Source organism: Podarcis raffonei, chromosome 8 (assembly GCF_027172205.1).
Source record: "Podarcis raffonei isolate rPodRaf1 chromosome 8, rPodRaf1.pri, whole genome shotgun sequence".
NCBI lineage: Eukaryota > Metazoa > Chordata > Lepidosauria > Squamata > Lacertidae > Podarcis > Podarcis raffonei.
Window position 1 is genome coordinate 9,294,808 of NC_070609.1, and position 27,585 is coordinate 9,322,392.

The 27,585-nt window shown below is 48.9% G+C and overlaps 1 protein-coding gene across 1 annotated transcript; it reads right to left on the reverse strand.

The window, feature by feature from the left end:
* Positions 1-1,799: 1,799 nt before the first annotated feature.
* On the reverse strand, positions 1,800-27,334 carry HNRNPUL1 (heterogeneous nuclear ribonucleoprotein U like 1). The gene is made up of 15 exons (XM_053397799.1): positions 27,062-27,334; positions 22,283-22,420; positions 21,013-21,259; positions 20,193-20,266; positions 19,901-20,040; positions 19,051-19,150; positions 17,606-17,718; positions 16,079-16,345; positions 14,944-15,066; positions 13,653-13,781; positions 10,826-10,994; positions 9,257-9,565; positions 7,960-8,204; positions 5,921-6,124; positions 1,800-2,937 (listed from the first exon to the last, which is right to left on the reverse strand). Exons 1-15 carry the CDS (start codon positions 27,243-27,245, stop codon positions 2,815-2,817), a joined length of 2,565 nt encoding a protein of 854 aa, XP_053253774.1. The 5' UTR covers positions 27,246-27,334; the 3' UTR covers positions 1,800-2,814.
* Positions 27,335-27,585: the final 251 nt, after the last annotated feature.

The following is a 27,585-nucleotide window of genomic DNA, read 5'->3' on the forward strand; positions in this document are numbered from 1 at the left end:
CCCCGTGATGTGAGGGGAACTGAAACCACCCGTTACTGCAACACTTCCTCCTTTGGGTGCATCCTTGATTTCATTCTCCATCTCAAGATCAGCCTGGGTATTTTGGATAGAGGGGCTGTCATGGACAGATGTAGAGGGATGGTGGGAGGAACCAACTGGGAAACCCCCAAAGGAAGAAGGCTCAGAGCCCGGGGAGTGGTGGTGGGACGATGATGAGTGGTCACAGGGAGAAGAAAGGGAGGTGTCAGAAACTGGAGAGGTGACAGGGCTTGGTGAGTGGGGGGAGTCTGTGGCAGAGAAAAGTCCAGAATCAGAAACAGGAGAGGCCAAGAGGCAGAGATGAGTTGGGCTGAAGAAGACAGGGTTTCTCCCCCTCTTGCGGCAATAAGCTCTCCTTCCCTCCTGGTCTCCCAGAACTAGGAGAGGTATGACACGGGAGGAGCAAAGACACACACGCCAGCATAGTCTCTGATTGCTTTGGAGGCGGCTTAGGCAGCTGTGGGAAGGCAGGCACCTTCAGTCTTCACAACTGCCTCATAGGGGAATTACCTGCCAAGAAGAGTTGGTGTGTTCATTAGGCCTGGCACTCCTGAGCGGACCTTGTTTCTTCTAATCGTCTTTCAACTCTTTCAATGCACACAAACTCTCCTTTTGATAAGATTTATGGTGCAGCGGTCTTTCAGTCTTAACAAGTTACTGTTCCATAGTGTTCCAAATTACCGTATTTTTTGCTCTATAGGACGCACTTTTCCTCCTCCAAAAATGAAAGGGAAATGTGTGTGCGTCCTATGGGGCGAATGCAGGCTCCTATGAAGGAGAGGCATTGTGCAGAGAGAGAGAAGGCGCAGCGCCCCTTGAGCAACGTGCCTCTCATGCAAAGCCGGAGGCTTCACAGCGTCTTGGGTCTCCTTCTGTTCCTTCTCCAGCTTCGCTGAAGGGCGCTGCACCTTCTCCCTCTCTGCGCAGCGCCTCTCCTTTGAAGAAGAGGCGTTGTGCAGAGAAAGAGAAAGCGCAGCGCCCCTTGCGCGATGCGCCTGTCCTGGCTTCTGCCTTAGCCCTGCGCAGCCTCTTCGGGCAGGGGGAGCCTTCATCCCGCTGCCCTGAAGAGACTTGGCACGGTTATCCCAGAAGCCAGAACAGCCACACAGTATCCCAGAAGCCAGATCCCTCTTGCTGTTCTGGCTTCTGGGATTCAGAATAATTTTTTCTTGTTTTCCTCCTCCCAAAACTCGGTGCGCCCTATGGTCCAGTGCGCCCCATGGAGTGAAAAAGACGGTAATGTTCCAAGTCAGCATTCCAATTGTGGATTTCCATAGAAAAGCAATGCCGTCAGGTATATTTCACTAATTGTTTGGTGACTGTATAGTTTAGATCCTCCGAGATCTGAGCACGCTCCCCTGGGCCCTAGGGAAGCCAGCCAAATCCAAGATTCACCCTGCTTTCACATTACACCATATCTTCTAATAGAGTTAACGTCACTTGGTCCGTGTGATTTATTGCTGACCTGCTCCTGACAGGGACAATATTAAAGCCGGAGAACTATACTATTTGGGGGGTCACTAAGAGCAATTTAGGACTGGGGCCCTAATATTATCCTCTGACTAAAATATCCAAGGTGATATTGAGATTGAGAATGACATCAATGAGGGACCCCAAACGAGTAAGTGCTGCATCAATGGGTGACTTCAGTTCAAAAGTTTTTAAATTTAAAGAGAGGAATTCCGTGTGCAGGTTATAGCTTTTAAATGTTTCAGTGAGAAGGGGGCGGGGTGTAGGTAACACAAGACACCAAACAAAGATTTAAAGTTCAATATTCACTCTTTTTTTCTTCCAAATACAAAAAGCTGTTACAATTCAACTCAACACAAAGCATGTGCAAAGTTACAGAAACTGAGACATTGTATAAAAAGTTACACATTTAAGATGATTTCCCCCTCTTTTTGTTTTCTTCTCTCCTGTATTGAGCAAAAAAGGAATTGTTACCTTGATGAAAATATTAACAGCTGCTGACCCACGGTAAAAAGTTACATAAAAGTCTAAAAAAAAAAGTTCATAATTACCATAAGACAGCCATCTCTTTTCCCTCCAGTTTTAATAGTTATTTGCAGAAAAAGACAAGATAAAAACACCTCAAAGATGGGTGACACTGAACTGCAGGAAGAGTTTCCAAAATGCTTGGAATTTATGATCACTAGCAGACTTGTGCGAGGTGGGGGTGAAGAGAGAGAGAGTGTGGTGGTAAAATCCTAAGAGGGGCCCCTTGCGCAACTCCACCCACCCACCCAACTACTGTAGAAAGGCTAGTGCTAAGGTGGATCTGGGCCTACAAAAATACAAGGATGTAAGGCTGAACATTCTAGCTTTTTCTTTGTCCAGAATCATTTTTTTAAAAAGGAGAAAAAAGAATTGTCTTCAACAAGGAGAGAAAAGGGATAAATGCAACTTCCTCGTGAGGGATGGTACAAAGGAAAGGAAGCATGCCTCTAGCTGTACAGGTAAAAACGCAGCCACCTTCTGAAATGACAGCAGTCTTCCCCAACTGGGGAAACCCTCCAGGGGTTTTGGACTACAAGTCCCATCAGCCCCAGCTAATGGGCTGGGGCTGATGGGAGTTGTAGTCTCAAACCCCTGGAGCCCCCCTTCCTCCCACAAGAAGTTGAGGAAGGCTAAACTACAGAGAGGAAACATGGGAAGACGCTCCTTCCCCTCTGGGTTTCCCGAGACAGAAATGCCCACTGCCAAGTTTAAAAACTTGCCAAAAGCGGCGCAGCCAAGCTGCTCGCCCCCCCCCCCTCCGAGGATGGCGCGCTGCCATCACTGAGTGCTGGAGCCTCCCTGCGAGGTGCCCGTGTAGCTCCCGTAGTCGTAGCTGCCGTAGTACGGGGGCCACTGGTTCTGGTTCTGGTTCTGATAGTACTGGTTCCACTGCTGGGCGTACTGCAGGGAGAAGGAAAAAGGCTTGTCAATACGGATATCCAGACACCGGAGAACTGAAAGATTCCAATCCAACGCGCCAACTGGTATTTCTTATGCATGACTTAAAACAGAGGCAGAGAACCCCGGGCTGAATGCAGCCTTCCAAGCCTCTATAGCCAGCCCTCTGTCCCCAGACTGCCCCTCCACCCCCTGGTGTGAATCCTGCCGGGGTGCTGTGCCCGGATGGAATAGGTCCTGGAACCGTAAAAATTGCACTGGTGGGTGTGCAGAAAGCTCTGGCTTCTACATGGCTGGAATACAGCCTTCTGTACAAGGTTAGCAGCCCTCTGCGCCCACTTGCGTTTCTGTCTCTGCCCACCCCTGAGATATGTGGAAAAAAGGCGTCCAGGCCCCGATTTAAAATAAATGGGTGGTTGGAGAATCCCTGTTGATGCATCTCAAGGTTGATCTTTCTTCCACCTTTCCCTTGGCAAGCTCTCTTTTTAAGGAGGGCTGCTAAAAGAACCCTTCTCTGCTTAAAGCAGAACCAAAAGGGTATGCTTGCTCTTATGTGTACTCCATCGCTATGGGGTGAGGAGCGAGAGGGAAGACTTCCGCATTTTGGGGATCCAAGGTTCTGAGCTGTGCAAGTAAGGCAGATGAAGTAAGGGATCCAGGGCACACTCCTTCAATGGCTGCGCTCGTTTCTCTCTGGTCGGGGACAGAGGGTGGCGCTTGGGGGGGAATTGTCATCGCGCCACTCCTTGGTGTGTGGAGTACCTCAGGGTGCAATACTCTCCCCAATGCTTTTCAACATCTTTATGCGCCCCCTCGCCCAGCTTGTCCGGAGTTTTGGGCTGGGTTGCCATCAGTATGCCGATGACACCCAACTCTATCTGTTGATGGATGGCCATCCTGACTCGGCCCCCCACACACTGACCAGGTGTTTGGAAGCTGTGGCTGGATGGTTACGTGGGAGCCGGTTGAAGCTAAATCCTTCGAAGACAGAGGTCCTGTGGCTGGGACGGGACGATATGGGATTGAGGGGGCAACTCCCATCTCTTGCGGGGGCGCAATTAGCGCCAGCACCGTCCGTTAAGAGTTTGGGTGTAATCTTCGACACCTCCCTTTCCATGGAGGCGCAGATTGCAGCTATAACAAAGGCGGCATTTTTCCATCTCCGCCAAGCTAAGCAGTTGGCTCCTTACCTCTCTCGCCCTGACCTAGCCACTATGATCCACGCGACGGTCACCTCCAGACTGGATTATTGTAACTCACTCTACGTGGGGCTGCCCTTGAGACTGACCCAGAAACTCCAGCGGGTGCAGAATGCTGCAGCGAGACTCCTTACGGGGTCTTCGCTGCGAGATCACATTCACCCAGTGCTATACCAGCTGCACTGGCTCCCGGTGGAGTACAGGATCAGGTTTAAGGTGCTGGTTTTAACCTTTAAAGCCCTATACGGCCTAGGACCCTCGTACCTACGGGACTGCCTCTCCTGGTATGCCCCACAGAGGAACTTACGGTCTTCAAATAAAAACATCTTGAAGGTCCCAGGCCACAGAGAAGTTAGGCTGGCCTCAACTGAGCCAGGGCTTTTTCGGCTGTGGCTCCGACCTGGTGGAACACTCTGTCACAAGAGACTAGGGCCCTGCGGGACTTGACATCTTTCCGCAGGGCCTGCAAGACAGAGCTGTTCCGCCAGGCCTTTGGCCAGGGCACAGCCTGACTCCCTCCCTCGGCAATCTTCGTGGAGCTCTGGCCCAATGGTGGCCAGTGGCTTGAATTTAACTAATTTTATAATGAATGATTTTAGAGTGTTGTTTGTGCTGTACTTTTGTACTGTTTTATTGTTGTTAGCCGCCCTGAGCCCGGCTTCGGCTGGGGAGGGCGGGATATAAATAAAATTTATTATTTTTATTATTATTATTATGAAGCACAATTTAATCTGGTTCTGAAAGTTCTGGGGAGGTGGAGGGGGGTATACCAGATACTGCAGCCCACTGGGTAAAAAAAGAAAGGTAAAGGACCACTGGATTGTTAAGTCCAGACAAAAGCGACTATGGGGTTGTGGTGCTCATCTCGCTTTCAGGCTGAGGGAGCCGGCATTTGACGACAGACAGCTTTCCAGGTCATGTGGCCAGCAGGACTAAACTGCTTCAGGTGCAACAGAACACAGTGATGAAGCCAGAGCGCATGGAAATGCTATTTACCTTCCCACCGCAGCGGTACCTATTTATCTTGCACTGGTGTGCTTTTGAACTGCTAGGTTGGGAGGAGCTGGGACAGAGCAACGGGAGCTCACTCCGTCGGGGGGGATTCAAACCGCCGACCTTGATTACCAAGCCCAAGAGGCTCAGTGGTTTAGACCACAGCACCACTTGTGTCCCACTAACCCACCAGGGAGCTTATTCAGACCTGCATCACCAGAACTATACAAAAGCAGAATTGAGCAGCTTCATCTAAAACATACAGGCGCAGAATTTCTCTTGGTTTAAGTGTGGAGGACTTTCACCACTGCACTAAACACCCCTTGCATCCACGTTTTTCATCTTCAACCTTTGGGTCCCTCTCTTCTTTCCCACCTCCCAGCCGGGGGTATGGAGCAACATTCCAACCTGGCGATTCTGTGAAGCTTCAATAAATGAAATATTTCCTAGCTGAGCAAGAGCTTGGAGCCCCAGGTCTTCCCAGTCCAATACACCTGATGCCACAATGCCCTGAGCAGTTCCCCAGAAACATGAAAGCAACAAATTCATCCCTTCTCCACAATGGGGGTAGGAGCTATAAAACCTGAAACTCCAGCACCCAACCAGCCTCATTGTTATTATGATCTAACAGCATTTTCACCCTGTACTTTAAGCCAAAAAGGCTCTTAGAGGAGCTTATGGAAGTGAGGCTGTGAGGCTGAGACATTTAACAGTGCAATCCTATAGATAGCATCACAGAGGTATGCCCTGCTGAGCTGAACGGAACTTGCTCCCAGATTTTCCTTCTCACTCACCTGTTGGTACTGGTTGTAGTTGGGCTGATTGTAGGCTGGTGGGGTGGGGGCCGGGGCTGGGGCTGGGGCTGGGGCCGGAGCTGGTGCAGGCGGGGGCTGGCTGTAGCTTTGGCTGTAACCACTGTAGCTCCCATAGTTGTAGCTCGGGGCATATCCCCCTTGGCTGTAGCTGGATGGGGGGTTGTAGGGCTGGCTGTAGCTCTGCTGCGGAGGGTACAAAGGAATCGGTTTACGCATTGTGCTCTAACCCATGCAAACACACCAAAAAACCCACAGAGAGAAGCAAGCGAAGACCCAGTGAATGCGGAACACCCTGGGATTATGACACCCTCCTGTCCCGGAGCTTGCATTAAGGGGAAAAGGTTGTTTTCGTTTCAAGGGTTCCGACGCTCTTTTTTGCACCTGCAAAATCCACCACCATGGCAGGCAACTCGCTTTAAAAAGTCCCACACAATACTCTTGACACTGGGCACACCCTGTCTGCCCCTTTCCTCCACAGATCACCTCGACACACCTACAAACTTCTTCCTTGACAATGTCCAAACCCACCTGAGGAGGGACTCCCTCCTCACCACGGAAAACGGTTCTAAAACTCTCTGTTGCTTTCCCAGTTTCGCTACCGTGCCTTCCACCAAAATGCAGTTCCTGGGAAATGCAGCCAGTAAACTCCCTGCCAAAGGACCCTGAGTTCGCACGCCCAGAACTATGATTCTCAGGGAGGGAACACAAGCCTATTTAAGGCTACCGTCTAAGGCCTGAGGCCTGGATCCGGCCCAATCGCCTTCTAAATCCAGCTCGTGGACGGTCCAGGAAACAGTATGTTTTTACATGAATAGAATGTGTGCTTTTATTTAAAATGCATCTCTGGGTTATTTGTGGGGCATAGGAATTCGTTCACACACCCCCCCGCAAAAAAAATATAGTGCGACCCCCACAACGTCTGAGGGACAGTGGACCGGCCCCCTGCTGAAAAAGTTTGCTGACCCCTGGTCTTACGTGTGCTTACATGGGAGCAAGCCCCATTGAAAACCAATGACACTTACTTCGAAGTAAACATGCACAGGACTGTGCAGTTAAACTAGACTGGTAGATGGGTCCCACCCGCCCTGGTCTCTGTTCCTATGCCTTTTCTTGTGCAGCCCACTCTGCCGCAGACCAAAGGACATGCCTGTTGCCTGCTGTGCTGCTCCTTCCTTGAATCCTCATCAGAGGAGGAGCTGCTAACATAATGACAGCAGAAGCTTTTGTGGACTAAGGAGCCTAAAAGCTTGGCCATCCACTGCACTAGAATGGGGGGGAGGAGAGCCCCAGCCAGCATGACCAACAGTTGCAGGCGATGGGAGTTGTAGTCCACACCCTGTGGAGGGGACCACATTGACTGCCCCTGCCCCAGAGACATGGGTGGGAGAAAATGACTTGTTTGCGACGGCACAAGCAGGAGAAAAAAGAAGAGCAGATGGTTAACAGCATCAATTAGAGGCTGTTCTAATAAAAAAAATTATAGAGAGTGGGAATGCGTCAAGGATTACATGAAATGAGTTGGCTTTGGAGCCTAAAATTAATGTGCAATAGTTTAAAGGGTGCAAGGTTATAGGATGTTATTAAAACATATATGGAGCAACAATTATAAACAGCTGTTAACGCAACAAAAAACAACAACAACAGTACGTAAAGTAGATCGCACATGGGTGAAGGGAAGCAACGGGTTTAGGGGGAGGGAGGTGAGGGCATTAACTGAAAAATTCTATGGGACCTAAGAGATGAAGGATAAGGAACCAAAAGAAGGAGACAAATATTAAGGAATAGTGAAAAAAGGGAATCTGAGAAGAATGAGTACAAACGAAAATATGAGACTCAAGGTTTGGTTATATACTGTTTTGTCTTGAATGTGAAGTCTTTTGTTGTAAAGATTGTACATAAAATGAATAAAGAAGTATCTTATAGGACAGTTTCGACTGAAGAACTTTCCCCTCCTCCTTTGGCCTCCCCAAGGGAGGTTTCTGTGTTTCCCAAAACAGAAGGCACCACCCCCGCCTCACCTGTGGTCCTGGGTTGTAAGTACTGGGAGGTGCAGCTGGGGCGGGGGCGGGCGCAGGGGCGGGGGGCATGTTGCTGCTGCTCTTGTACGTATTCTGGTTTCGCGCCGGGCTGTAGCTGCTCTGCTGCTGGTTGCTCCGGTTGTAGTTGCCCCGGTTGTTGTTGCTGCTGTCTCGGTTTCCGCCTCCCCAGCGGTTCTGGTTGTAGCCGCCGCCGCCACCACCACCGCCACCGCCCCTGTTGAAGCCTGGATGAAGAAGCCACAGGTGGGAGGTCAAGCTAAAGCCAGTATTTTACAGCCCTGCCTTGTGGTGACCAACTGGATTGGGGATATTCTCCAGCAGGTGCCAGAGCTAGCGTCCTGCAATGACGTTTACTATTTTCATCATTACAGGATTTACCGTATTTTTCGCCCTATAGGACGCACTTTTTCCCCTCCAAAAATGAAGGGGAAATGTGTGTGCGTCCTATGGGGCGAATGCCTCACAAGCTCGGGGGACAGCGGGGAGGTGGAGCGCCGTCATCCCGCTGTTCCCCGACCTGGTTTGGGCTTCAGGCAGATATCCGCAAGCCGTGGGAGCCCGGCGGGAAGTTGCGCCAGTCTCCCAAGGCTTGCGGAGAGCAGCCTGTTCTGGGGGCTGGGGTTGGGGGAAGCTCGGGCTTCCCCCGCCCCAGCCCCGTGCCTGGGGGGGGGGAATAATTTTTTTCTTTATTCCCCCCCCCAAAAAAAAAACCTAGGTGCGTCCTATGGGGCGAAAAATACAGTATATATCAACCTTCGTCAAAAGATGTGCTTTGTCTTTTTTATCTTGTGATTTTATGTTGTGAACTGCCCTGAGATCTATGGGTATAGGGAGGTGTACAAATTTATTTATTTATTCAATCAATCAATCAATCAATCAATCAATCATTCATTCATGGCTCAGAGGTACAGTGAGGGGGGAAGGTATGTGATCCCCTGCTAACTTTCTCTGACTTTCGTCTTCTGGGTTTCTGGGGGTTTTCCTGTTGTTATTCTGTCTCTCACAGCTACAATAAACCCACCATTAAAATTATGGACTGGTCATTTCTTCGTCACAGGGCAAACGGGCAAAGTTAGCAGGGGATCAAATACTCCCCCCACACACACACACTGTGTGTCTGCACAGGGACCAAGTTTATAATGAAGGCGAGACCCGAAACAGCGTTCCCGACTCACAGAATCCTTTTCAGGGTATCTAGCACACAATGCAAACATTCCCACATGCAATGGGTCCACTGGTGTCGGCTTACCTCCTCCGCCGCCGCCGCTGCCACCACTACCTCTGAACCCTCCTCCACCGCCACCGCCGCCTCCTCCTCGATTCTGGAAGCCACCCCGGTTGCCCATAGGCGGACCTCGGTTCTCGAAGCGCTGAAAGCCACCTCCGCCGCCGCCTCCTCCTCCGCCGCCGCCTCCACGGCCACGGAAGCCTCCCCCGCGGTTGTCAAAGCGTTTTTCGGGTGGCGGGCCAGCCTTCTTGCCTTCCTCGTTGTACTGCCTCACCAGCTTCTCGGCTTCGTCCCGCTGCAGCTCGATGTAGACCACTGCGTCCAGGAAGTCGCCGGCTTCTGGCAGCGTGAAGTTGGCTGGCGCAGAGGGAGAAGACAGACACACGCACGCGTCAGTCCCCGGTGGAGAAAAGCCGAGTGGAAGAGGAGAGGGGGGCAAAAGGAAGGGAGCGGGAGCTGCGTCCCGGGGCTCCAGGAGAGAAGAACGGGAGGGAAAAAAGGAACAAGTGGGAAACGCTGAGGAAGCAGAAGCAATAAGCCAAAAGCATTGATGCATAGAATCGCAGAGCCGGGAGGGAACTCGAGTGATATCTAGTCCAAACCCCGGCAATGCAAGAATCTCAACTGAATGGCATGAGAGAGATTAGCTCCTCCCTTCCTGCCAGGCTACGGTCAGGAGGGTGCCCTACTGCTCTCGTGCAGAGGATCGCATTGGTGCAGGACCTCATATCTGTGTGACTGCATGAGAGAACAAGAAGTTATGCCCCCCCCCTCCGGCCCACACGCTACTTTATAAACACCCCCTTACATTAATCCAACCTGCTGGGAGTTGGGGAGACCAGCTGCCAGTGCTGCGTGTCTCAGCCTTAGAGATTGGAGAGTCAGGATCAAACCTCCCACATGGCTCAACAGCCCATTTCTGCCTATCTTGCAACACAGGATTGCTGCGAGGACCGGTTTTCCCGTTCCAGGGCAACAATTGAGCAGGGGCTTTACCCATCTGTCACACGATATTCTCACTGAATATTGCTCTGTTGAGATTTTGGCTGCCTTTATGTCAAGGCCTGCTGCACTCTGGCAAAGGCTACCCAGCTACGGCGTAGCAGGAAAAGGATTTCCACCGGAAAAGCCCCAAATCTTACATTTCTAATCACACTTCCTTGGGGAGCCGAGTCCCACTGAACATACAGGGACTTGCCTCCAAGAAAATGTGCAAAACCCCTGACCCTCGAGTTCCAGCGATTCAAAGGCAGCGGTTGTGGCGCAGGCTGTCTCGTTTGGGGGTTTTGTGTGTGCTGGTTTTGACCGATTTTGAAGGGGGTGAGCGTACCAAGATAAACACCGCCTCGAGGCGTGATGCGCCTTCTGCATCTGTCCTCTCCCACAGCAGCCGTGTGCGTGGCATCTGCAGCATCTCTGGGTGGGCAGAGAAGATGAAGCGAGAACTATGGGGTAGATAGAGCAGGTGGAAGGGAGCCAAAAGGGAAAGCTGGAAAGATCTAAGGGATCACTTTAAAGAAATCCACAAACAATGCACACGGTCATGCTGGGTATCTCCCCTTATCACCTGGGTCCTGCGGAGGAAAGCGATGGGTGTTCCCTCCTCCGGGATCCTACCTTTCATTTCTAACACTGCGTGATCCGGCACATCCTTCCCCTCCTCATCCGTGCGTTTTACTGTTCGATCTTTTAAATCCTCGTCCGTGGGACAAATTACAATAGCCTTGCGCTGGAAACCTTCAAAAGGGCGCATTTTTCGTCTCTGGGCAGATCCATAAACGTTTGTCTAGCAACGGCAAAAAAGAAGGGGCAAAAATAAAATCAGTTCGTTACTTGTCAAAGTCTGTTGCGATGTCTGTCAGTGTTTTTAAACGATCCCCCACCCACCCATGGATGCAGAAGGATGTGCGTGGATCACTGTCTGTGTGCGACACCCGCTTGGGAGTCGTCCCCTGACTACTAACCTACCTTTAAGGCTTTCCTCCCCAGTTTTAAAGGATAAAAACAGCAACACACACCAGTAATTTGCAGCCCTTTGCAATTCAAATGAGATCTCCTGGGGTGCCAGGCTAACAGAACAGAGCCTGCTTTGTTCAGGGGGAAAGGGGGCAATTTACAAGCTAAAAACGCAGATTTGGACAGCTTAAACACAAGTGGCAAAAAAGGAGTGTTAGGACCCATCCATTCAGATGTGATATTTAAGCCTCTGAGGTACAGTCACCCAAGCGCTAGAGTTAATAAAGCCTAGCAGGCTGGTTAAAAACACACACACATTTCAATTCTGGCCTCTAGGTCCTTTTTGGGGGTGGCGGCCACACATTAACTGTCCTGCTGAATCAAATCAAAAGGCCCATCTATTCCTAGAAGGGTGGGAGAGCTGAACAAAATTTCACATCTGGCAACCAATGTGCCCCTTTGGTTTCAGGTAGTACCTGGGTAGATGAATCTAAAAAGCCCAGGACACAAATTCAAGCAATGTATTTAGCGTTAACTCTGGAAGTGAGTACTCATTTCCCACCAAACTAAGACCCCCTAAAGCACAACATACACCAGGAAGCTCGGTTTAGTCGAGAATCGGGCATACACTTCCAGAGATAATGATTTCTGGTAAATCAGCCACCAAAGCTGCCAGAGGGCAGTGAAAAATTGTGTCCCTTTTTATACTCGCTTACCTATGTATTATCTGAAACCAAAGGGATGCGCTGGTTGCCAGACGTGATATATGTTGACATTATTTTCAGCTCCCCTACCCCACTATTTAGCACTGTTTCCAATTATGGCAAACCCCTCCCCCCCGCCAGATGTTTCCCAAAAGTTCACCAGCAGTGGGTGAAGGCGGCAGCCCTCTCCTGACACTTAGGGAGGGGCTGAATGCCAACACAGAGGTTTAGTTTAGCTATCGCGGCTAATGGCTGTCAACAGACCTAGCCTCTTGTGAAATGAAATCAAAGCCTTTTATCAAAACCCTTTATCACAAAAGGAGAAAAGGCCACTTGACTGAAGCAGGATCCTACACAATAAGATTTTTTTTAATCTGAGGCTGACCTCCCCACTGCCTTCTTCAGCCTTAGTGATTTTCCTATGAAAGGATTAAACCAGCCTTCCCCAACCTGGTGCCCTATAGATGCTTTGGATTATAACTACCATCAGCCTCAGCACAGGCCAATTTTAATTCCCTTTCTATATATATTTCAGCTACATGGTAGCTATATGGAGTATTACGTATACAGTGGTACCTCAGGTTAAGTACTTAATTCGTTCCGGAGGTCCGTACTTAACCTGAAACTGTTCTTAACCTGAAGCACCACTTTTGCTAATGGGGCCTCCTGCTGCTGCGCCACCGGAGCACAATTTCTGATCTCATCCTGAAGCAAAGTTCTTAACCCGAGGTACTATTTCTGTGTTAGCGGAGTCTGTAACCTGAAGCGTATGTAACCCAAGGTACCACTGTACGTGGCTTTGGGCATCTTTGAACTGCTATCTGTTCAGGGAAGCTTTTAATGTATGATGTTGTATTGTGTTTTAATTTGCTGGAAGCTGTCCAGAGTGGTTGGGGGAACCCAGTGAGATGGGCGGCCTATAAATAATATATTATCAAAATCATCCTCATCCCTATTTTAAACCCAAGCACCATGACAAAGTGCTAGAAGCTGCCGCATACTGATAAGGTGTAAACTCTAGTACTGTGCCACTAGTGAAAGGTGTATTTTTATTTATATATTTATATATATATATATATATATATATATTCTTTTATATATATATTTATATATATATATATTATATATATGTGCTACTTAGAATTCTGAGTTCTAAGTAGCACAACGAGGAATATATATATATATATATATATATATATATATATATATATATATACACACACACACACACACACACACACACATATTCCTCGTTGTGCTACTTAGAACTCAGAATTCGAAACACAGACTAGGGTGGGGAGGCAGAAGCACTTTAACCCAAAGTTTGTCTTCTTCCTTTTAAGCCTGATTTGACCCAACTGTTTGCATGTTGTGCAAAAGCAAGGTAGCCATTTGCTTCTCAGAACCAGGCTCTTTGGGGTCTTCCCGAAAGTCACCCACCTGGTTCTCATGCACTCACCTTAGCTTATATTCAGAAGCCCCAAACCCCACAGCTGAACTCCAATCTTACCTGCATCCATTTTAAAGCACAGTCTGCCGTCTTGCTTAATGTGGGTAACAGCTGCTGCTGACTATATAGGTTAGTTTTCATGTGACAGGTTTGGAGGGGAAGAGAGGCAGGGGTACATGCCTTTAAAATTCCTGGTGCAATACACACACAATCGCACAATGCTTGTTAAACAGCTCCAGCAGTGAATGGAAGTTTGCTGCCCTGCTTGGAGTAGTGGGGCGTCTTCAAAAGACGTGGACAGAGAAAACTGCTCAAGGGAAGAATAGCTCCGTACCTGATCCAGGATGTAATTTCGCTTCTTCCGTGCCGCGATTTGGATCAGGCGATTCAGGCACTGTGTCGCTTGTTGGATGAGCACGTCCCAGCGGCCAGCGTAGTTCCGTTGGCGTCGGAGTCCCATTACCTGAGGGAAAGCAGGCTGGTTAATATCTCCGGGGCAGCCTCAAATGAATGGGCTCAGCTCTCTGGCTATTTTGGACTACAGCTCCTATAAGTCCTAGCCACTGCAGGACCGGCATGACGTATGCATCACACTCAAATGTTTTGTCCGCAAAAGCTTAGAGTCCTGAAAGGAGAAAAGAGCCATTCAATGGGTCTGGGAGGCTTCTGTTCAAAATCTCACCTTGGAAATGGATGGAGTAGCTGTAGATAGCAATACTTGGCATGCATATAGCATATCTGAAATCATGAAAGTGCCCTGCTACTAACTGCAACTGGAATGCAGATGGGCCATTTTTGTGATTGCATAGTGCTAGCATTCCACTGCCCTTTTCTTTTTCTAAAGATATATACATATATATTAGCTACTATAAATCAGAAAGATCTGATCCGCCTAGAGCGCCCAAGGTCTGACAGCAATACTGTCACTGCAGGAAAAGGAATGAATGATGCAATGGATGTCATGAAATTCTATTCAATAATGATCCAGAGCAGAACTTCAACATATAGTTAGCAGAGTAAAAACTTAAAAACATTGCAAGATCCTCCCCCGCCCCAATAGACCAGAAGCAAATAATATTTCATCCAGCAGAGCTTTACTGCTATTGAAGGCAAATGAGCACAATGGTCACATATCCGGTACATTCAGGATTGGCACTGTCCGTAAGAAATCCAGTTGCAGCAGATTTAAATTAAACTTACAATAACTTATAATAAGTCTAAACCTTAACATTATACAGTATACAGAACACCACACCAGAAGGAAAAGAGATAGAAAGAGAAAGTGAAGCCCAGGCTCCTTCTGGCCCTACTTTTATAGTCAGCATGACCGTCGCAGAAAGAGATAAGAGAACCAGTTTAAACCAGCTGTACTAGCTTCTCTGAAGGTATAACTCAAACATCACGAACCTCCTTGCTTGTTTCTTTCACACAGAGAAGCTTCCAGAACCCTCTTGAATTAATAAGAATAGGAAAGATCTCTACACATCAGATCAATGCCTTCTATACCAAGAAATGCTAACTTACAATGGGAACATGGAGATTAATTCTTGCACCGGGAGCCAGCGAACTAAGAAAGGAGTGTAAGGCAAATCACACCAAATGCTGCCAGCGACGCTCCACCTTACCCTCATTTTGTCCATGATGGCGTTTGTTCCCAGAATATTGTATTTCTTGCACGGATTGGCTGCAGCATGCTTAATGGCCCACGTGGTCTTCCCAGCTGCAGGTAACCCGACCATCATTAAAATCTGAAACACATGCACCAGTCAGCTTAGCACACCATATATAAAAGTGCCCAAGTCAGATCCTAAGAGTGAGCCAACACTATAAATAAAGAATTGTGTTGTGGAGGTGATGTCAAAGCTCAGTAGTTTTGTGATCATGGCTTCACTCAGCACCATGTTCACGGGCTCCCAACCTTCCCTAACCCAGCTGGAGTTCATTCCAAAAGAAGAAAACTGGGGCTACAAAAGGATCTAGTATCCCTGGAAGATAGGCACCCAACAGCTGTAAAAAAGCACCCAAATGAGAAAAACACTATCAGGATGACAGCTGCGTAGAAAGAAAAAATTCTCTATTCCCAGTGCCTTTTTAGAGGTCCCTCCTGTCTCTCTTTACAGTTAGTAACACCCACTCAAGGGTGATGGCTGTTTTCAACGCTATAAGGTTTTTAAGAAGTCAAACAGATAAACAACTACACAACTTTCCGAAGGCAGCCCTGTATCGGGAAGTTTTTGATGTTTGGCTGTGTTTTTATTAGGTTGGAAGCTGCCCAGAGTGGCTGGGGCAACCCAGTCAGAGGGGCAGGTTATAAGTAATAAAACCTAAAGTAGCTAGGATTCTGCTCATCTCTGAATGCCCCTAAAAATAACAATAATAAAGGCTGAGAAATCTGAGACGGAAGAGACCAATCTCCCCCAAACTTCCTTTACGCTAGACAAAGGATTGTCAACCTGGTCCCTACCACCCACTAGTGGGCGGTTCAGGATTCTAGCTGGGCAGCAAAAGCTGAATTCTCCTTCCATTGAGCACTGGTGGTTAGTAAGGAAATTTTACCATCAAGAAAGATGCATTAGTGGGCGGTAGGCATAAAAAGGTTGACCACCCCTGTGCTAGGCTGAAGATCTGGCTCATTCAACACTGTTTGCAAGGAAAGGCTCTGTTCACGTGATCCGTCAACTTGCGTGAGCAGGGAAATGAGATCAAAAGAACAGGCCACAATTTCTGTGCATGGGAGCCTGGCTTTCAGGCACCACCTACCTCACATTCCGTTTTGCTCTTTGGTCCAATTGTCCCCCGGACCCGCTCTGACAAGGGAAGATGCTGGATGAAGGTGAACCCAGGCGGGACTTGGAAGAAGGCATCCTCCCTCTGGCCGAAGTTGAACTCGATAGCGCAGTTCTTCACCAGGACATGAGGAAAGAGTGCCTGGCCCCCCAACGCCTCCTTCCGCAGTCGGTAGGCCACCCCTAGCCATTTCCCGTTCTTCATGTAAGACATTTCAACATCGTCGCCACACTCAAAGTCCTAAGAACAAGGAAGGAATTAGAAGCCAGTGAATGACCTCCAAAGCAATAAACTGTAGCTGTTGGCCATTGCAGCACAGGTAGCTAGCTTGTGGCCCTCTGGGTGCTGCTGAACTACAACTCCCAACATCCCTTGCCAGTGGCCGTGCTGACTGGGGCTGATGGGAATGGTGCCAGTGCACTATGCCAGTCATCTGGGGTTCCTTTTGCAGTCGGCAGAATCACTCAAAAACTCTTCTAGAATCTTCTCTCTCAGTTCAGCTCATCTGTTGGTGAATTCCCGTGTGGGAATAAACACCTCACCAATTCTAGTTCGACTTAAATAATTAACATTACAACTTATACAACTACTGGTCTAAGGATTAAATAATAATAATAATAATAATAATAATAATAATAATAATAATAATAATAATATTATTATTTATACCCCGCCCATCTGGCTGGGTTTCCCCAGCCACTCTGGGCAGCTTCCGACAAAATATTAAAATACAATAGTCTGTCAAACATTAAAAGCTTCCCTAAACAGGGATGCCTTCAGATGTCTTTTAAAAGTCTGGTAGTTGTTTTTCTCTTTGATATCAGGTGGGAGGGCGTTCCACAGGGCGGACGCCACTACCGAGAAGGCCCTCTGCCAGGTTCCCTGTAACCTCACTTCTCACAGTGAGGGAACCGCCAGAAGGCCCTCTGCGCTGGACCATAGTGTCCGGGTAGAATGATGGGGGTGGAGACGCTCCTTCAAACATACTGGACCGAGGCTGTTTAGGACTTTAAAGGTCGGCACCAACACTTTGAATTGTGCTCGGAAAAGTAAAATTGTGTTCAGTGAAATATTCCTCCTTTCTGCTCTTCAGTCATCTGGGCAGAGTAACAACCCAACCCCAATCTCTCCTTCAGAACATGTCTAAAAAAGAAGTCTGTTGTGCTAAGGAAACCCTGTTGCTGGGAGAAAACTTGTTGCTAGGGACAAAACTATGCAAGAATCACTTCAAGTCTATTTTTAGACTACACTAAAAACCTGTACCTCAGCAGCACTTGGGAGGACCATAAGTTAGCCACCCTTGACCTAAATATTTGGTGTTCTCCCTTTCCACAGCGTTAGAATTGTCAACCCATGCAAACAATGACGGCTTCAGCATTGCCCCCCATGACATGCGCTCTGATCACATGCGCATTTAAACAATTTGATTGCGTCTGGGACATTACGCATCTGCGCAAGAGGCGGAAACGTAACTTCCTAGGGACCACGAGCCGCACTCACCACGAGGCAGGTGATGATGTCGTTCTCCGCAAAAGTTTCCCCGTAATTTTCAAACTTGCTGTTGGTGGATTTCTTCCCTGTGCCGCCATAGCCATAGGAGTGAAGCTCTTCACCTAGCAAGACAAAAGAAGTCAGCAGAAACATAAATGCAGTGTTGTCTGCAAAGAGACATGGAGATTCTTTATCATGGCAGCCTGCTGACCAGACATGATCCTGTTCATCCCAGGATTCCTTCTTCAGAAGTGGCATGCTGCTTTTTGAGCTTCTCAAATCATTTCTTTGACTACATCAAGAGGGGCTGGAGGAGTACAGTGGTACCTCTGGATGCGAACCGGATCCGTTCCGGAGCCCTGTTCGCATCCTGAAGCGAACGCAACCCCCATCCGCGCGTCTGCGGTTCGCAATTCGCTGCTTCCATGCATGACGTCATTTTGAGCGTCTGCGCATGCGGCGAAACCTGGAAGTAACGCGCTCCATTACCTCCAGGTCGCCGCAGAGCGCAACCTGAAAATACTCAGCTACTTCAACGCGAGGTATGACTGTAGTACTCTTCTAAGATGGCACTTGTCTGTGGCTACTGTAGTAACTTTTCATTTAAGGATTTAAATAAAACAGGTTTTTGGGTGGTTTTTTTGCTGCCTGATTTAAAAAGGTGCCTGTGGCGTTCGTACGGAGCCCCCGGTCGTTTCACAGACTATTGACCCGTACACCACTAATCCGCTGCCACCAACCAGGTTCTCCCCGGTAAAACACCAAGTCTCAGTCAGGTTCTCAAGTTAACAACGAAGATTGTAGTTTATTGCAAACACAAATAAACTTTAAATGCATTCGAAACGCTGTTACCCTTTACCCTCTTAGTCTCATTTCATCCTGTCTCTAACTCTCCTACCTCCCCTCACACAAGAACCAACTGCACTAACTGTCTATTTCCATCTGTCTTCCAACTGCTTTTTCAACTGCTTTTTCCCAACTGTCTAAACCTCTGGCTAAGCCTTTTAAAAACACATAGGCTCCGCCTCTGGGCTTTTCTATTGGTCTACCTATTAACCCTTTCTCTCACCCTGTACAGTGGTACCTCGGGTTAAGTACTTAATTCGTTCCGGAGGTCTGTTCTTAACCTGAAACTGTTCTTAACCTGAAGCACCACTTTAGCTAATGGGGCCTCCCATTGCTGCCCCACCGCCGGAGCACGATTTCTGTTCTCATCCTGAAGCAAAGTTTTTCACCCAGGATAATATTTCTGGGTTAGCGGAGTCTTGAACCTGAAGCGTACGTAACCCGAGGTACCACTGTACAGACATTTCTAAAAGAACAGGCAAACGCCACAGTGCCCATGCATAATAATTAATATAGCCAACTGACTATAGTTGGGAAATGATGTTTACGAGTTGGGTGCATGTCCTGAGCTCTGGCTCCATGTTCAGCAACTGCACGGTCTCTCTTACCTAGCTGGGTGCTGCAAGAATCCAGCGACCACCCAACGCGCACGACGTGAGGATCGGGCTCGGTTGGCGGAAGATGCTTGACAGATATCTCTTCGTTAATCTGAGGACAAAAGGACAGGGATCCATGAGACATCTTGAAGTCACAGCTTTCCACTTGAGAATAGGGATGGATTTCTAGAGACAGAGAGTTTGCTCTACACACTTTAACGTGTGTTTATGGAGAGCATCTCAAAGAATGGGCGAAGGCAGCAATCTGGGGATGCAGACTTACTGCAAAGGGTTTGCCGCTGCTTCAAAGCAAGCCTATTTTAATGAGAGGTTTGTGAGTGACCACAAGATACGAACCCAGAGCGAATTCTAGGTGAAACTGTTAATGACACCGAGGAAACTTTTAGCTGTCAGAATTGCAAATACAGTGGAACCTCGGTTTTTTAACGTAATCAGTTCCGGAAGACAGTTGGACTTTCGAAACGTTTGAAAACCGAGGAGCGATGGGCGGTTGGTAAAATCCATTGAGAAAATTGAAAAACACGCAGCCGAAGCTTTTTGACTTCTGAGGCACGTTTGAAAATGGAAGCAATTACTTCCAGTATTCGACTTCCAAGACGCTAGAAAACCAAGGTTCCACTGTACGTAAAAATAAAATGAACATTTTTGCAAAATTTTGGGTAGCAATGGGTGGGGAGTAGATGTGCAGCAGAATCAAGGTAATTGAGCCCCTATGAGTTGCCCCAGTATTATTTAAAGCACAACACCAGTGGGTATCAATGCTCACAAGCTTGCCTGTCTTTATCCATGCAACAAACACACACCCAAAGCAACTACAGAACCAAGAGGCAGGCTCCCTTACCTTCATTTCGTAACAGACCCTCCCTCGCCTTGCCCCGTAGGTGGCTCGGGCACCTGACCACAGGAAAGCGAACCCTTCTATGGTCAGAGGGTAGCCGCTGTATCGGTCACGGGCAACTTTGAAATGCAGGTCGCAATTATCTGGAAGGCAAAGCCAAAGGAGAAGTCAGAAGAACACACACACCAGTCACTGCTACCACCCTCCAACACCCCTTTTTTCCAGTGGACATTGAGAAGTTCAGACAAGAGGGAGGCTTTGAGAGATGCATGCTGCTACCACCCAGGAAACTCACATGTATCAATGGCCACCAGCGACTCATCAAAATCCTCTTCGTCATCTTCAGCAGGCGGCTGAGGAGAGCGGCCCCTGGAAAAGAGTAACAGCAAATGCAGGCCCCATAAACCCACTTCATGGGCTCAGGACACAATCTGCAAGGGAACCTCGCAAGGAGCACATGTTGACAAATGCATAGAAGCTAGTTCCCACCCTGAGTAACTAAAGGCACTGCTAAAAACAAATTCTGGATGATCAGATTGCTTTAACAAACCTCAATAAATTATACCTCCACAACTACAAGCCTCTGTGGAGCCAAATAAACAAAGACCTAAAGAGATGAAACACGAATTTCACTCTCTCAGACAAAATAGCCATGATCTAAATGATCACCCTCCCAAAACTAACCTACCTATTCCAAACCCTCCCAATCTGGATTCCCCAAACCCAACTCCGCAGATGGCAGAGAAAACTACACTCCTTTATCAGATTGCTTTAACAATTACCACTGACCCATGATCAATGTGTTTACATATAATCAGGATTTATATCCAACTCAGATACTTCATAGAGTAATTTTAATTAAGCATTATTTCCACTTCAGCATTTAAGACTGAAGTGTCAGTCAAGAAGCAGCCACTCTTAAAATCCTACTTTTCAAAATGTTGTAAATTCTGCCAGATACACAGCATCCTTTGAGAGTTACTCAAATCCGCAAAGTTTAAAGAATGCACTTCCCAGACTGAGAGATGCAATACGTATCTGCTTCAATCTCAATGGCACCCGTGGGTTAATTTCCACCCTGTTGCTGCTGCCCGTAAAGACTTGCCTGAACGCACCTCTTATCATCTCGGTGTTCGTAATATCCGCGCCCCCGGGACTCCTCAGCTGGCCTCTTGCGGCCTTGCTGCTGCTGCTGCCAGGGCTGGGATGAGTCGGAAGAGCCATAATTGGAAGGGGGTGCATTGTAGCCAGAAACTGAAGTGTTGTAGTTAGACGCAGGTCCCGAGGAAGGTGCATTGTACCCAGAAGTTGGCATGTTATAGCCAGGGGCTGGCTCCTCTTGCTTCACTTCTGTCTTCATTTCTACACTCAAACAAAACGTAACGCATTTAATTGGGAAAGGAAGCCTTTATTCTGAGGTCACAAGTTATGGGCGTGGAAGGAAGTGCTATTACTGCCATTGGAATTTGCGAGGCAGAACCAAAGCCACCAATCCCCTAGATCAGTGGTGTCCAAACTTTTTTCAAAGAGGGCCAGATTTGATGAAGTAAGGGCCGACCAAAGCGCCAACCAAAGTTGTTGAGCTTCTTTTAGGATTGAAGGTTTTTTTTTAGGATTTTACCCCAGGGAATAAACTGCCACTGGGGCCGGATTAGGCCCCCAAAACGGACTTTGGACATGCCTGCCCTAGATAAAACAACCCACCCGCTTCCCATGTTATGTACTGAAGTTCTGTTACACTCCAACATCACAGCAGAACACGGGACATGAATAAGTTAACTGAGCGGTGGATATGCAAACAAGAGGGCAGTTCAGCTCTGTGAATTCTCTGGGGACAAAAATCCACAGAATGGAGTCTGGGGCGTAGCTGAAAGGGGAGGGGAGATCAGCCCCTCATGAAAACAGTGCATTATGTGGCAGAAGAGGCAGGCGCAGCACCACCAGAAGCAGTGGACTTCAAATGCAGCCATTTACTGTACCCCAATATAAACAAATTGCTACCTTTCACTTACCCGGGGGGGGGGGGGCAGGTGGAGGGAGAAGTCGGATTTTTAAAAATCGGGCATTGACAGTTGGTGTCTCGGGCTACACTGGCAGGGACTCTTATCACGAGAGACCAATGTGTGGCTGTATATATGGAGATGTTCTGTGATCCCTATAGTGTCTCATAAGGCTGTGCACTTCACCAGCCAATATGAAATACCGCTCTGGGCGCCTTCCTCCACCACCAAACGTAAATACTCAAGTTATATATAAAAAAGGAACATCCCAGCTGCTATTGAAAACTTTTGCAACAGGTCGATGGGGTGCTACCTATACAGTTACGATGATCAGCACGTGACAAAGGTCTGGGGTTGTTGTTGTTTTTAAAACACCGGACTGTACCTGAATGTAAGCCAGAATGATCTTGGTCTATAGGTCCCCTCTCGTACCCAGATTCGTTCTCCTGTTTAACGCTGAAGTGCTCGTATGGCTGGTGGTATCCTTGCATGTTGTCCTGATGAGTGTTGTCGTGGGTGCCATCTTGAAATGGGAAAGGCAAGAACATAGGTCAGGACCGCTATTCCATTCTATGCCCAGCTTTGAAAAAACAACGGGGAGGTTGGAAACATGTGTGCCAGCGTTTCTTGACTGCTAGATGAAGGCTGGAGTGGCGGTCTAGGCTCAGCAAGGCCAACCAAAACATACAAGATGGGTTTCAGTGGATAGCAGGGTTTCCCATATGGGTTGATATTGACCCCCTGGGATTGGTGGGACTGGGCAAGGAGCGAATAAAGACCATGGGGTTGAAAGGGCCACGGGGTGGGAAAGTTTACAATCATGCAAAAGGTTTAATCAGGAGCTATGAGTCTCAGAAATACAGAGCATGAGCACATACAGTGGTACATTGGTTTAAGAACAGCTTCGTTTATGAACAACTTGGATTAAGAACGCTGCAAACCCAGAAGTAGGTGTTTTGGTTTGTGAACTTTGCCTTGAAAGCAGAACACATTTCGCTTCCTGTTGAGTTTGTTCCATTTGTAAACTGAGTCTCCCGCTGCTATGGGAAAGCGCGCCTTGGTTTAAGAATGCTTTGGTTTAAGAACAGACTTCCAGAACAGATTAAGCCCATAAACCATGGTACCACTGTACATATTTCACATCCCTTGTCAACAAAGACCCTCTACATTTAATAAGACATATTAGTTTCACTTGTTTTACTTCATTCATATATATATATATATATATATATATATATATATATATATATATATATTATTTCACGACTGTTAAAGGTGACTGAGGATTGATAAATGTTGGTCATATTTACACATCTTCCTTGACTTTCATTTATATTCCTACAAATTTGGGTTGGGGTCGATGACAACTTCATATGCTCATCAAGGGATCAATGAACTCAGAAGTTTGAGAAATGCCAATTATAGATTATCAGCAGAATGAAGCGGCTGAAGATATCTGGAGTGTACCATTTCAGGATGCAGGCAGCAAGTGGGTTTCATGTCTGAAAGTCCCTCCCAGGAAAGAAAACCACTTTACGTAATTCGTTTGCTGCATGGCTAATTGTAAATGTCAGGGAACAAGCAGGTGTTGAGTCTCCCCTTCTCCCACACATACAGCTTTTCTGCAGGAGGCAAATTTTACTTCTCTCTGAAAAGGAGCTTTCAAGCCCCTAGCCTGGAAAAGCATCACTGCATGATTTTGCCACATGCATACAGGGCTTCTGAGAAAGGAAGAAAAGCAGTGGGTGCCGTACACACCTTTCCACTCCACATCATACAAAACAATTGCGCTTCATGCAGGAGAAACTCCCATATTTCAGTCTGAAGTGCACAAACGCAGGGGCACCAAACTGCAAATCCCTGCTGCATATTCAGCCACTTTTACACAGGATTGATAATTCCTCATCACAGCACTTCCTCTACCTGTCGCAGCCCCCAGAATTCATATTTCACAATATACACTGTACTCATTGGTCACATGCATATATACTTGTAAAACTCCAAGCAGAAGTCAGGCCAGAGATTTTACAAGATGACAAGCCATGGTACTAAGCATGCCTGGGTTGGGATGTTTGCAAACATGACAGCAAGGCAAACTGCTTGCCATCCTATTATCCGAGGCAAGAGCATTACAGTCATACCTCGGGATAAATGTGCTTCAAGTTAAGTATTTTCAGGTTGCGCTCCACAGCGACCCGGAAGTAACGGAGCGCGTTACTTCTGAGTTTCGCCACGCGTGCATGCGCAGACGGTCAAAATGACATCACGCGCATGCACGGAAGTGGTGAAACATGACCTGCGCACACGCAGATTGCATTCGCTTCAGGATGTGAACGGGGCTCCGGAATGGATCCTGTTTGCATCCCGAGGTACCACTGTATTTGAGAGGAGGCCACTGCTGAATCCCCAGGCACTCTCAAAGCAGCATACTACCTGGTAACTCAACTCAACCGGAACTGCCCTACTAGCAGAATCATCAACAGCACATAGCTTTTCTGTAGTAAATTTTACAGTGGTACCTTGGTTCTCAAACAACTTGGAACCCAAACACTGCAAACCCGGAAGTAAGCATTCTGGTTTGCGAACTTTTTTCGGAAGCTGAACCTGCTCCGTTTTGAGTGCCACACCTCCGTTTTGAGTGCCACACCTCCGTTTTGAGTGTTACGCTGAGGTCTGTCTGTTTTAGTTATTTATTTTGCATTGTTGTTTTTGCGGCTCTTTTTTGTTTTGTTTTGTGATGGTGTGGAACCCAGTTCAAATACTGATTGATTGTGTGACTGTAGTATACTACATTGTTTATTGCTTTCATTTTTTGGATCAAGAGTCTTGTTAGATAGTAAAATTCACGTTATATTACTGTTTTAGGGGTTGTTTTTAAAAGTCTGGAACGGATTAATCCATTTTGTGTTACTTTCTATGGGAAAGCACACCTTGGTTTTGAAATGCTTTGGTTTTGGAACAAACATCTGGAACGGATTAAGTTTGAGAACCAAGGTACCACTGTAATAACACAAAGCACCTTCAATACATCAGGGCCCAAGGTCTACCTACTCCAGCATCAAAGTGGCCACTCAAATGCACTCAGGTCCTGCTTGTGGGCATCTCATAGGCAACAACGCTCTCCCTGCTTGCAACTGGCATTCAGGGGCATGCTGCCACTAAGAACAGAGTACACAGCCACCATCCCTGCAAATTTCCTCCAGCCACATGACACCCATTTGTTCCCAGATTTAGACACAGCAGACATTAGACAACTTAGGTGAAACCTAAAACTGGCATGGGAGCCGGGTGTCAACAAACCAGCATCCTAGCTTTTCCACAATTCATTACCACCTCTCTCCAGAGACAAGGCTCATCTGCGATTCTCATGGGGAAATAACAACACAGGCTCACAGCACAGAGCTGCACCAGGCCACTCTCGCAGGAGTACTAAGCACGGCTGCAGCTCAGCTGTTACAGCATCTGCCCTGAATGCAGATGGTCCCAAATTCAATCCCCAGGCAGGAAGTTGGAGAGACATTGGTCTGGAACCATGGAGCGCCGCTGCCAGTCAACACAGACAATACTAAGCTAGGTGGACCGTGGGCCTGGCTCAGGATAAAGCACCTCACTAAGTCCAAGTGGACAGCTCAGTTGGTTAGACTGTGGTACTGATAACGCCAAGGTTGCAGGTTCGATCCCTGTATGGGAAAACTGCATATTCCTGCATTGCAGGGGGTTGGACTAGAGTCAGGCATGTCCAACTCCCAGGAGACTGTGATCTACTCCCAGTATAAAAAAAACTGGCAGTGATCTACCCATTGTGCAGAGATCTACCATTCTACCCACTGTCATTGGAAGGAGGAGGAGTATGCGTGGGGTGGGTGGATTGCCCAGAGTTGAGGTTTTTTTAGGAGGGAAGTGCCCAGAGTTGTTGCTTTGGGGGGGGGGGATTGCACAGTTTTTTAGTTTCCCCCCGTAACTTTTTGTATGCGATAAGGATCCTGCGATCTACCAGGATCAGCCCGGAATCTACCGGTAGATCACGATCTACTGGACACTCCTGGGCAAGATGATCCTCAGGGTCCCTGCCACCTCTACAATTCTATGATTCTATGTCCCCCAGCCTGGAGCTGCTCCAGGAGACCCCGAAGTCCCTTCAAGCATGGAGCAGCTGCACCAGGGAGGCTCACGCGGACACTCTCTCACGATGAACTATGCTAAAAAGAGCTGCAGCTGCGCCGGGGAAGGAGAATAGAGGGAACCAGAAAGCAGAGTGGCACCGTGCATGCCTGTGCTGCAAGACAAGAAAAGCCCCGCAGCAGAGCTTCATCAAGTCGCGAGTCCTTAGGCTGAACTCCGAGATCTAAGCGGGACCCCAGATCGACGCTGCACCGGGAGGCCCACGTGCATTTCCTAGGCAGCGGGTGCACCGAGCTGCATCGGGAGACCCCCATGTCTCTCCCGGGAAGGAGAGAAACGGGTGCAGCGGCTCCCCAGCGCGGATCTGCAACAGGAGGCCTGCCGTCCCCAGCGTGGAGCTGCACCGGGAGACCCCCGTGCCTCTCCCGGGGAAGGAGAGAAACAGGTGCAGCGGATCCCCAGCGCGGATCTGCAACAGGAGGCCTGCCGTTCCCAGCGCGGAGCTGCACCGGGAGACCCCCGTGCCTCTCCCGGGGAAGGAGAGAAACAGATGGACCGGGTCCCCAGCGCGGAGCTGCACGGGGAGGCCCACGTGCATTTCCTAGGCAGCGGATGCACCGAGCTGCACCAGGAAGACCACATGCCTCTCCCGGGGAAGGAGAGAAACGGATGCAGCGGATCCCCAGCGCGGATCTGCACCGGGAGACCCCCGTGCCTCTCCCGGGGAAGGAGAGAAACGGGTGCAGCGGCTCCCCAGCGCGGATCTGCACCGGGAGACCCCCGTGCCTCTCCCGGGGAAGGAGAGAAACGGGTGCAGCGGCTCCCCAGCGCTGATCTGCAACAGGAGGCCTGCCGTCCCCAGCGCGGAGCTGCATCGAGAAACCCCCGTGCCTCTCCCGGGGAAGGAGAGAAACAGACAGACCGGGTCCCCAGCGCGGAGCTGCACGGGGAGGCCCCATGCCTCTCCCCGGGAGCGGAGGCGCCGATCCCCCAGCCTGGCGCTCCCCGGCGGCGAGGCTCCCGCTCCTTCCCGGCCGCTTACAATGTCCGTCCGGCAGCTGCTCCTGCTGGTCGGCGCCCGCTCCCGGCGCTCCTCCGCGGGCCTCCTCCGCTTCCAGCGCCGCCTGCAGCCGCTCGGCCAGCTCCGCCTTCAGCCCGCGGGTGTCGAGGCCCCTCCGGCCCAGCTCCTCCTTCAGCTCGTTGACGCGCAGCTTCCGCACATCCATATCCCCCCCGCTCAAGCCCCGCCGCGGGGTCGCGGTTGCCCGGCCATCGGCGCTCCGTTCCGGGCTCGGCTCAAAATGGCCGCCGCCGCCCTCCTCCCCTCTCAGCGCCCCGCCAGCCATGCGCCGGCCTCTCCGGTTGGCCGGCCGCCGAAGGCAGGGATAAGAGGCGCCCGCTGATTGGGCCGCGCCTTCCCTACCTCTGCCTCCTCCTCCCTTTTCCCTCCGTCTCCCGCTCGTTCCGCCGCTTGTGGAAGAGGCCCGCCCATTGGACACGGGAGCGAGCCCGTCTACAAAGAGCTTCTTTATTGGCTGACGGTGGCTTGTCCCCTCACATCCCCTG

What these genes read in the sequence shown, in the direction of transcription:
- HNRNPUL1 (XM_053397799.1), bottom strand. Translation starts at nt 27,245, where the DNA reads ATGGATGTGCGGAAGCTGCGCGTCAACGAGCTGAAGGAGGAGCTGGGC. An exon ending in TTCTTGCAGCACCCAGCTAG is followed by an intron (nt 17,719 to 19,050) that starts GTAAGAGAGACC and finishes TTGTCTTGCTAG; the next exon opens with GTGAAGAGCTTCACTCCTAT. An exon ending in AGAGCAAAACGGAATGTGAG is followed by an intron (nt 15,067 to 16,078) that starts GTAGGTGGTGCC and finishes CATGTGTTTCAG; the next exon opens with ATTTTAATGATGGTCGGGTT.